We start from the raw sequence: 10,240 nt of genomic DNA, 5'->3' as shown, positions 1-10,240 counted from the left end.
CAGCTGTGAGGACACACACAGACCTCTCTATAACCTTGTACTGTACCCTTGGTTAACCCCCTCTCACGTAGCCAAGAGCAGAAGGTGTAGGATTTATAAACAGTGAAAGCTTTATTGATTACAGTAATAAGTTGTCAAATAATAAACAGGTAACTCTTAATGGCTCCATCAATATATGTTATTTCATAAACCGCTCTCCAAATCACCCTATTAATCAGTTCCCAACTCACCACTTTTCTCTCCTTTCTCAGTCCTAAAATCCTGCCTCACGAAGCTTAGCTCTGATCTAAACCATCCCTCAAACCCATCTCATCACTGATCTTATCCCTATCTGACTCTCAAGCAAAACAAGGTTTTTATGTAGCACACACACTTCCCCCCTTCACTCTCTCAGCCAATCAGCTCACATATGCAAATCTACCTGCCAATCCTCTCTCTCACCATAACTAGAGAGACACAACAGGAATACCTACAATACCAAAGACTCATAACAAGAACACATTACTACACTTACAGATTATACATATAGAGACGCGTAATGTCCCAGTTATGCTGTGGCTGGTTCCAGCTTCACCACTACCTTGAAGCTGGATGGCTTCCAGCGGCAGAGTGGTGGGTCCAAGACCCAGATTTGCCTGTTCACCGGAATAAACACATGGAGACTGTGCAAGTGAAGCTATCATGAAATTGAAGCTACTATTCCACATTACAAGTACCCAACTGACAACTAATACCATCTGTATAGAATGATATCCTGCATACTTGCTATATGCTAATAGGAAACACATTCTCCGAGTGTAGATCCTTATGTAGCTAAAATGGCACCATCCACTTGGGGAAACCCTAAAGCACAAAATGTACCCCCCAAAAGTACAAAAAACCCAACTGCAAGGCGGGGACCTATTCCCTGTTGTATCACCTGAGCAAAACCTTGGGTGCAGTCTAGGAAGATGCTTTGCACTGTGCTTACAAAGACAGAAGCAGAAATTCCACTTAAATTGATGTTTATTTTTGGACACACAAGTGCACGTACAATAATTCACCACAGGAGAATAAGGGGTGTACATGGCTTGAGAGCAAATAAATACATTTGGATAAATACAGACTAGCGTATCATTTTCCACACAGGCAGGCTGTCCAAAACATTCAGGCTGGCACAGGAAAGGGAGAGGTCAGATACAGCCAGCTTCCCCCACCTGGTGCCATCCAGATGCGTTGGACTGAAACTCCCACAATTGCCATCCAGCATCGGCCATGCCAGCTGGGAATGATGGGAGTTGCAGTCCAACATGCAGAGGGCACCAAGCTGGGGGAGGCTGGGATACAGTGCCAAGCACATAAGATGAAGTTGTGCCAAGCTAACACACAGTGGGCACAAGCCATTTGGTTCCTGTGCAAGCCCCATGGGAATTAGATTTGGGCAAGGAGGCCTCTATTCTTGCCCACTTCCCATCCATTCCAGTGAGGCACGTGCAGGAGAGGTTTATGGAGTGTTCCCTCTTCATTACAAGCCCAATAATTTTGAACCTATTTACTGGGGGGAGGGATTTCTCCATTCTCAAGACCCTTGACTAACATACTTGAAAAATACGCTAGATAAAGCTTTTCGTAAACATAGAGCATCCAGTCAAAGCTAGCAATTTAAATTATCCAGGAAACTGCTGTTACCAGCAGGCTGGCATTTATTATACAGTGATGGACATTGTGTCACAATGGGTTATTCAAAAGCGTGTCACTAAACTGAAGGAGTTCACCTCCCTCGCTCTCTTGTGATTGTGTGCATTGTCCATCTGCCACTGTCGGCTTAGAGAAAATGCAAACATGGTACAACAGAAGGATGTGTTCGTTAACCACTCCAAGTAATTTTGCATCAAACTCCAGCAGTGGGATCCGAGACAAACAGAAGAGGCCCTCGTCAATATAGTTTGATACCCAAGTTCAGAGCAAGGATACATTTGCCCTAAACCAGCACAAAAATCATTAGCTTAAGTAGCTTGTATTATCTAATGTGGCTGAACTGGGAACACAGTTGAAGATGGGAGCAGCTAGTTGCTATGGATCCAGGTATACCCACTGAAATTAGTGAGACAAGTTAGCCATAGCTGAGTCCCACTGATTTCAATGGGCCTACTCCAAGCATGGATCCGACCTCTCAAATTTAACTCAAGCCCAACTTGACCTTTTCCATGTGGTACTTAGGGAAATGGAGGTGGACAAATACAGCCATCTTTAGAAAGGGAAACTGTTTAGAAAGGGAAGCCTCTACCAGAAAGAGAACTTTAGAAAGACTCCCTGTGTTCCCAGCTGGAAATACTCCGGGCTTTTCCAGATGACCCCTGGGCTCAAGTTGGATTTTTGAGTAGGCTATATCAAGGAAGATCATATTTTAGAATTAATCAAATCATCATCCAGGAGAAAAGAGAAGCATGCAAGGTGGATGAAAATCTGAGTTCTTAAATTGCTTGTGGGAACATTGGTGGTTGTATCTGCAGGGAAAAGAAATATTTCAGACTGGTATTGAGAATCTATCGTACAGCTACTTCTGTCCATCTGTTATTTTTAAGTTGCAACCTCAAGGAGCCGGACACACTTTGGATGGCAACTGGGACATTAGTTTTGGAAGAGACCTTTCAGCTCCAGTTGGCTTCATCCCCCACTTGGTTGAGTTCTTGGGTGAACTGAGCAAGGATGCTCATCTCTTGCTCCATGGCTTGGATTCTTTCCTCAATGGTTGACATGGACTTCTGGAGCCCATCCACAAGGCCCTTCAGCGTGTCCTGGTTCATCAAGACCATCCGGAGAGCTTCTTGGTTCTTCAGGATGGCATCTGCCCAGATCAGGACATACAGATATAACCTCATCTCTCCTCAAAGGAGCTCAAAACAGCATACTTTATAACCCCCTCCTCATTTTATCCTCACAACCACCACCCTGGTAGACTAGAGCCAGTGAGCCCCAGAGCTGAATGAGGGATTTGAACCTGGGTCTCCCCAGTCCTAGTCCAACATTCTAACCCAGCTTTCCCCAAACAACTGCCGTCCAGGTGTGTAGAACCACAACTCCCATCATCCCCAGCTAGCAGGCCAATGGCAGGACAGAGGCCTCCAGCTGGCCACCATTGGAAAACTGAATCTGAACTAGAAGGAGAGCAGTTTGATCCAAGAACACGGTGGTGGGTTTGTTTTTTGAGTGTTTGGCTTAATTAATAAAATGGAAAAAATAAAGCAAGCACCAAAGCCACAGGACCTGGGCTAGATAATATGATACCTAATGCAGTCAAGTCCATTCATGCATACTTGCATTATCATTTCACTCAAGCTTTGTGTTTTCTGATTAAATTAGCCTTCCCCAGTCTGGCGCCCTCCAGATGTGTTGAAATTTCAACTCCCAGCATCTGGATGAGGGATGCTGGGAGTTGTGATGCAGCACATCTGGGGGTTCAAGTGTACTTCCAGATGAGGCCTGTATGATGCAATCGCCCTGCCTCATTCACAGAATTTACGGGGGGCGGGGCGGTCCAGAGATTGAAGTTTCCCATTTGCAGCTCTGCCGTGTTTTCCCACTGCTTCCTCCATCTTCCTTCTTACCAGAAAGACATCCATTGAGAAGGAAAAGATGGAATAGCTGAACAATGTCTCTGGATTTTTAGTGCTAGGAGCTCTCTGTCTGGAGGCACCAAAGGAGTGGGGGGAAGGGGGGGGGAGAGAGAGGAGACAGAGAGAGAGAAGAAAGGAGACAAGAGCTCCAGAACTTGAGCTCCTAGTTCAGCAAAACCTGTTCGGCGGACTTTGTAGAATAGTAGGGTTGGAAGGGGCCTATAAGACCATTGAGTCCAACCCCAACTTGTCAACATGGACCACTTACCAAGCATCGGCATGTAGCGCTCTCTGCTGCTGCCTGGATGCGTGGCGGAGGGGGCTTTTGAAGGAGATGTTGCCTGCAGCTGTTGTGGCAGAGGGGGCGGTGGCTGACACAGCTGCCCTGCTTCACTGGGCACCTCTTGAGGGCTGCTTTGACTTTGACCCTCTTTAGCAAACTTACGGGCTGTGGAAAACAACGACACTCAGTTATTATACGCACAGTTCCGTAATTATTTTAGACTCTTACTGGGGTGGGGGCTCTTCAGATGGTAATGTCTATTACTTCACCTACATCAAAACATGGCAAGCCAGCCCTGCTGTGTTTGAGGGCCCTCTCGCTCATTCTGCTGAGCGGGGCTCTAGGCTTCCGCCCCAGAGTCCTCCCCTAATGACACCACTGGGCATTCACCACACCTTTGTCATCAGGGAGGCCTCCAGCTCCTCTGGGTTAGGGAGGGGGCAAGTAACAAGGTCCATCAACCTCCATTTTCGTTTCTCCTTAAGATTAGGTTTGCACTCCCAAGGCTCTGGAAGAAATGGATGGGCAGCTTGCTGTAAGGACTGGGTCAAAGAGCTGAAGGCTGAAAGGTTTATTCCAGGGGTGTCAAACCTCTTTCAGACTAAGGGCAGGATTCAATTTCAGAGAAGCTCTCAGGGGCCACAATCCTACAGTGGGTGGGGCCAAACCCCCAGAAATACCAAACATACAAGCAAAATTTAGCTTAAAGCCCTTCCTGCCAGTAATTAAGCCTTAGGAGAGGCATTTCAATCTTTAGAACGGGGGGGGGGGGGAGAGAGAGAGAGAGAGACTGTGGAGAAGCCCAGGAAACTACCAAATGATTGACGGTTTGGGGAAAGTGGGTGGAGCCATGGGAAGAGGTCACACTAGCCGCAGGGTGCTGGGAGTTGTAGTTCAACCCATCTAGACAGCAGCAGCGGGGGAAGGCTGGTATACACATAGCCAAAGTAAGTCTCAACCCCTGAGCCTATTTTTCCCAATTATCTTGATCATTACTTCTGCAACATATCATCTGCTCATGTGCAGAGCGCATTTCCCTGATGAGCAAGGCCAGCCGTTACATATAGCTGCAATATAGGCACCCAGGCATACCGTCTAGGTCACAACGTATCTGTCTTCCAGTTGCAAGTCAACGTGAGGCTAGAACCCTAGCTTTTTAACAGTTTTTATATTTGATTGCTGCAAGCCGCCTTGGGAGGGCTTCCGCCCTGAAAGGCGGCCAAGAAATACGTAATAAATCCCTCGCTTTTTAGAAGATGACCTTCGATTTCAGCAAAACCCACGGTTTTTGCGACAGGCGCCTTAAAGACCAGGGGCACAACCCTATGCACGTTTAGAGGGGGAGGGGGGGGGGAGTCCTACAACTTTTAGTCAGCTCAGCCCGCCAAAACAGCGCAGAATGATTCTGAAAACGCGGGGAAGCGCTTCGAAGCCCGGTGCCACTAGCCTTCGCCCAGCTCGACTTGCAAGTCCTCCTTCAAAGCGACCGCGCTCCGCATCAGAGCCACGACTTTCGCTCCCATCTCCTCCAGCCTCCCCACGCGCCCTTCCATCCTCGCCACCCGCAGGGAGCGGCCCGCTCACGCAGCAGCGGCGGCGGCCCCAACCGCTCCAACGCCTTACACGAACTGCAAGTCCAGCCGGACGCCGCTCACGCCCGCGGCGCTCGCCGGCTTAAACTTCCTCCTGCGGGTTCCACTCAGGTCCGTCCCGATCTCGGCCGCCAATCAGCTTCCAGCGTTTCCTATCCAGCTTCGTTCGATTGTCGCGTTAGCCTGGAAACCCGGCCCAGGCGCTGCACGAGCGGCTATGTTTGCCCTCGGCTCAGACTCTTTTCCGTTCTCCCTCATTCGCAGCCGGACTGCGTTTAGGTGATGATTTGTCTTCAGTTTTCACTTCTCTCTCTCTCTCTCCCCCCCCCCCATCCTCGCACGTTTTAATTGTATGTTGTTCAGGGAAGCGATGTGCGAGATAACCACACCCTTTCTTCCACATTCACACTCTCTGGGCTGCCTTGTAGAACTTGTTTGATGCAGGATTTAGGAAAGGGCCGAACTAGACGAGATTTTCTGATCGAAGTCCCAACTCTCTCCCCTCCGGGCCTCTTAAGTGCTACTTATGTCCTTAGGGAAAACGTCAGGTAAAGTAAAATTAAAAAAAAAAAAATCTCCACCCAGATTAGGTTGAAAACCCGACGGAGTGAATACGTAGGATGTGCCTTTAATGGCTGAGCAAGAATCGGAAGTTCAACAGGTGACGCTTTTCTCCAGCATGGCAAAGCAGTGACAGAAAAGGCTTCACCTCCTGTTAGAGGTCCAGGAGCCCTTTGTAAACAAAGAAACAAAACAACCCAGAAGGAAATCTGGCGTTTCAGTCAGGTTTTCTCTCTTTATTGTGGTTCACCAACCTCAACAGTGTATAAGAATAAGAATAATTCAAAGTGATTACTTTAAAAAATGTACTGCTGAATTCCAGATGGAGTGAGTTCATTTTGGAATATAGTTGGGTTCCCAACCCGCCCACCCCCATTAAAAATAACATTGAGGAGGAGCCAGAAGGAAGTAGTAGCAAAACTGACAGATACAGACCAGTGGATACAGAGATGCGATTGAAAGCAAAGGATCTGGCCCGAATTTCGGTGTGCCCAATGCCCCCAAGCCAACTCTTCTTCGCTGGCAGCACTTCAAGTGTGGGTCTCAGCAGCAGAGGTTCACACCCCTAATGATTGCTTCAGCATCATGTCCCAAGATGGGGGAGAAGAGGGAGAAATAGGAACAAATGCAGATGATTGTCCTACCCGGTAGATATTTACTTGTATAGCATTTTAAAGGGCAAAGTGAACTATGGCTGTCATATACATGATAACTCTAAGGTATGTTGCTCTGATTCCCATTATAAAGATGGGGAACTGAAACTAAAGGACAATAACTAGCTAAAGACTGCCCAATGACTCTGCTCCTGAGGTGGGATTTAACCCAAGCCACTTAGGTCTGAAGATCCATTCCAACACTCTTATCCTGCAGGAACCATCCATTTTCCCCAAGGGAGTTTGGTACCTTTAAAAGCAAGATTGTCCAGTCCAAAGCATATTTACTCAGAAGTTAGTCCCACTTAGCTCAGTGGAGCATACACCCAAGTAAGCTTGCATAAAATTGTAGCTGTTGTGTCCTTTGCCATCCTATGCAAAATTTACTACTTGGAGCAGACTGTGTGGGCTCCTGAGTTACCTTTCACTAAAAAAAAAAAAAAAGTTTCTAGTGCTCATGGTTCTATGTTTGAAACTATGTAGGCACCATCTATGGAAGGACTAGATGCTCAGCTGTGTCTGTGTAGTGCTTCTGTGTCCTGTATGGTTACCAGTCCCACCCATATGGTTATGTTCCCTTACCCATGACTCTGAAGGACTGATTTATGTGTAAATCAGAAGGCAGGCAGAAGGTAGATCAGGATTTACCAGTTGATCTGCAATAGATCAGCTCTGCTGAAGGTTTTCTGACTCACAATAGTTTAACAATAGCATCAACAGTTCATCAATAGCAAGTGAAATCGAAAGTGAAAAAAATCTTCCATGGATGTTCACATGCTAATTGCTTATCTCTCATCTTGTTCTTCGCTTGTAGAACATGAGTATGAATTGGTTGCCTTTGGCCAGGTCTTTGTGCAGCTCTACCAACCCTCTTGAGAGCTTTTGTGTTAGAATCCCTGTTCTATTGTAACTGAGTTGTAGATTTGTATTGGTAGGTACAGTGCTTGGCTCACTGGGTGCCTTATAACAAGGCGGATCATCAGTCCAGGGCTGGCATCCAGGGTAGGAATGGCTGGGCACCTGCCAAGGGCCCACTCCCTAGCTGTGGCCAACTGACAAGCGACCCCTGGAGTTGCTCCATCTTTTCACCACTGCAAGTCTGTTTCCCGCCTCCCAGCTGAGCAGAGCAGGGCAAGATGCTCCAGTTGGTCCAGGGACTACAGAAGCAAGCAAGCTCCCAGAGAGCGAGTGACCAGAGCGAGGAAACAGGGGGAGCAAACAGGAGTTGGCCAGGGGAGTTCGGCAGGGGAGGTCAAAAATATAATTTTATTTTTATTATAAAATAACATTTTATTTTATTTTTTAACTAACTTTTTTTCATTTATTTGTCTTGTAACACACACTTCCACACCAGTGGGACTCTGCTTTTAACCTTTACTGAGTAGAGGAGCAGGTACAGGCTAGTCTAGAACAATCACAAAGCTAGACACAAAAAGGGAAAAGAGGCAATGGAAGGACAGGATTCTCCAGTGGTGGTGACCTGCAAGGTGTGTGCAATGTTTGTTTTCTTGCCTGAGAACAACATGGCCTACAGCTGCAACAAGTGCAAGTTGATCACGCTGCTGGAAGAAAAAGTAAGTGGACTGGAGCAGCGACTGTCGACCCTCCGGGGAATAAGAGAACACGAAGAGTTCTTGGACAGAATGGGGGAACTACAGCAGCAAAGGGAAGACCAGAAGCTTGAAGAGCAACAGCAAGATGAGGCAGTGGGAAATGCTGACGTGAAGAAAAATGGAGTAGAGGATCCTTGGAAAAGGGTGACAGTTAGGGGAAGAAGAACTAGACGCCACTCTGCACCAGTGGAAGCAGTGGAGCTGTGGAACCGATTCCAGGTACTTGTGGATGAGACTGGAGGGCAGCCTGCAGAGGAAGAATTACAGGGGAACCTGCATGAGAGTGAACAAGAGGCTGAAGGTCAGTCAAACAGAGGAGATGAAACCCAGGCCTACAACAAGAAGAAGAGCGGTAGTAGTGGGAGACTCCTTGCTGCGTGGAATCGAGACCCAAGTGTGTCGCAAAGACCCTGAACTCACCAGGTATGTTGTCTCCCGGGAGGATGGATTAGAGATGTGACTGAAAGGTTGTCTGCACTCATAAAGCCCACTGACAGGTATCCCTTTCTTCTCATCCATGTGGGAACAAATGATACCGCCAAGCGGAGCTACGAAGAAATCACATCAGACTTTGAAGCTTTGGGAAGGAAACTCAAGAACTTTGGGGCCCAGATAGTTTTCTCATCCCATCCTTCCAGTAGTTAGAAGAGGGATAGAAAGGGAACGAAAAATACTCCGGGTGAATGACTGGCTATGAAGGGGGTGCCGACGAGAGAGATTTGGATTCTGGGACCATGGGCTATACTTTCTGGAAGATGGGCTGTTGGCAAGGGACAGGTTGCACCTCACAAAGGATGGGAAGAATGTGTTTGGCCACAGCATGAAGAACTTCATCAGGAGGGCTTTAAACTGAATCCTACGGGGAAGGGAGATGTAATGTTGGGGGTAACAATGGACGTAGGCGCATACACTGCAACAGAGAGAACAGCTCTGATAGCGCCCAATAATAGTCTTCAGACACAGGTAGGAAGAAAGCCAGACTATGAAGCACATGGTCTTTGATGTCTATATACTAATGCCCAGAGTATGGGAAACAAACAGAACGAACTTGAACTCTTAATACAGGAGGGAAATTATGACTTGATAGGTGTAACTGAGACTTGGTGGGATGACTCTCATGACTGGAATACAGCAATTGAAGGATATAACTTCTTCAGAAAGAACAGGAGGAACAGAAAGGGAGGTGGGGTTGCACTATATGTGAAAAATACATATCTCTGCACAGAAATACAGGAGGAGGAGCTTGGTAGCCCCATCAAGAGCATCTGGGTTAAAATAAATGGAGCAAAGAATAAAAGGAACATGGTGGTCGGAGTCTACTACCAGCCACCCAATCAAGGAGAAGACAAGGATGAAACTTTTGAAAAGCAAATAGCCAATGTTTTAAGGAAGTATGATGTAGTAGTATTGGGGGACTTCAATTTCCCCGATATTTGTTGGGAGACAAATTTTGCAAAACATGGCCCCTCCAGGAAATTCCTGACTTGTGTGGCAGATAACTTCCTCCTACAGAAAGTAGAGGAAGGAACTAGAGGATAGGCTACCCTTGACTTGATCCTAACCAACAGAGATGACTTAGTGGATAAAGTAGCAGTTACAGGAACTCTGGGGGAAAGCGACCATGTTGTACTTGAGTTCTTGGTTCTAAGGGAAGCAAAAGCCGAGTGTAGTCAAACGCGTACCCTGGATTTTAGGAAAGCTGATTTTCATAAACTCAGAACAATGATCAGTAAGGTCCCATGGCAAGCGACGCTAACGAGAAAAGGAGTCCAAGATGGGTGGGAGCTTTTAAAAAAGGAAATTCTCAAGGCACAATTACAAACAATTCCAACAAGAAGAAAAGGTGGAAGACAATGGAAGATGCCAATGTGGCTTCACAAAAAGCTGAGGGATGACCTGAAAACAAAAAAGGACACATATAGGAAGTGGAAAGAAGGCCAAG

The 10,240-nt window shown here is 46.9% G+C and overlaps 1 protein-coding gene across 1 annotated transcript; it reads right to left on the bottom strand.

The window, feature by feature from the left end:
* Positions 1-989: 989 nt before the first annotated feature.
* Positions 990-5,550, bottom strand: LOC146355246 (uncharacterized). Its single transcript, XM_084830403.1, has 3 exons — positions 5,327-5,550; positions 3,865-4,044; positions 990-2,827 (listed from the first exon to the last, which is right to left on the bottom strand). Exons 1-3 carry the CDS (start codon positions 5,430-5,432, stop codon positions 2,631-2,633), a joined length of 483 nt encoding a protein of 160 aa, XP_084686529.1. The 5' UTR covers positions 5,433-5,550; the 3' UTR covers positions 990-2,630.
* Between the last annotated feature and the right edge of the window lie 4,690 nt (positions 5,551-10,240).

The sequence above is a fragment of the Heloderma suspectum genome, chromosome 2 (genome assembly GCF_057233095.1).
Source record: "Heloderma suspectum isolate Gila_16-S chromosome 2, 16-S_ref, whole genome shotgun sequence".
NCBI classification, from domain to species: Eukaryota; Metazoa; Chordata; class Lepidosauria; order Squamata; family Helodermatidae; genus Heloderma; species Heloderma suspectum.
Note: the sequence above shows the minus strand (reverse complement) of the source record. Positions and strands in the feature narration are given on the sequence as shown.

What these genes read in the sequence shown, in the direction of transcription:
- LOC146355246 (XM_084830403.1), bottom strand. Translation starts at nt 5,432, where the DNA reads ATGGAAGGGCGCGTGGGGAGGCTGGAGGAGATGGGAGCGAAAGTCGTG. An exon ending in GCAAGTCGAGCTGGGCGAAG is followed by an intron (nt 4,045 to 5,326) that starts GCTAGTGGCACC and finishes TGTTTTCCACAG; the next exon opens with CCCGTAAGTTTGCTAAAGAG. An exon ending in GCGCTACATGCCGATGCTTG is followed by an intron (nt 2,828 to 3,864) that starts GTAAGTGGTCCA and finishes TGATCTGGGCAG; the next exon opens with ATGCCATCCTGAAGAACCAA.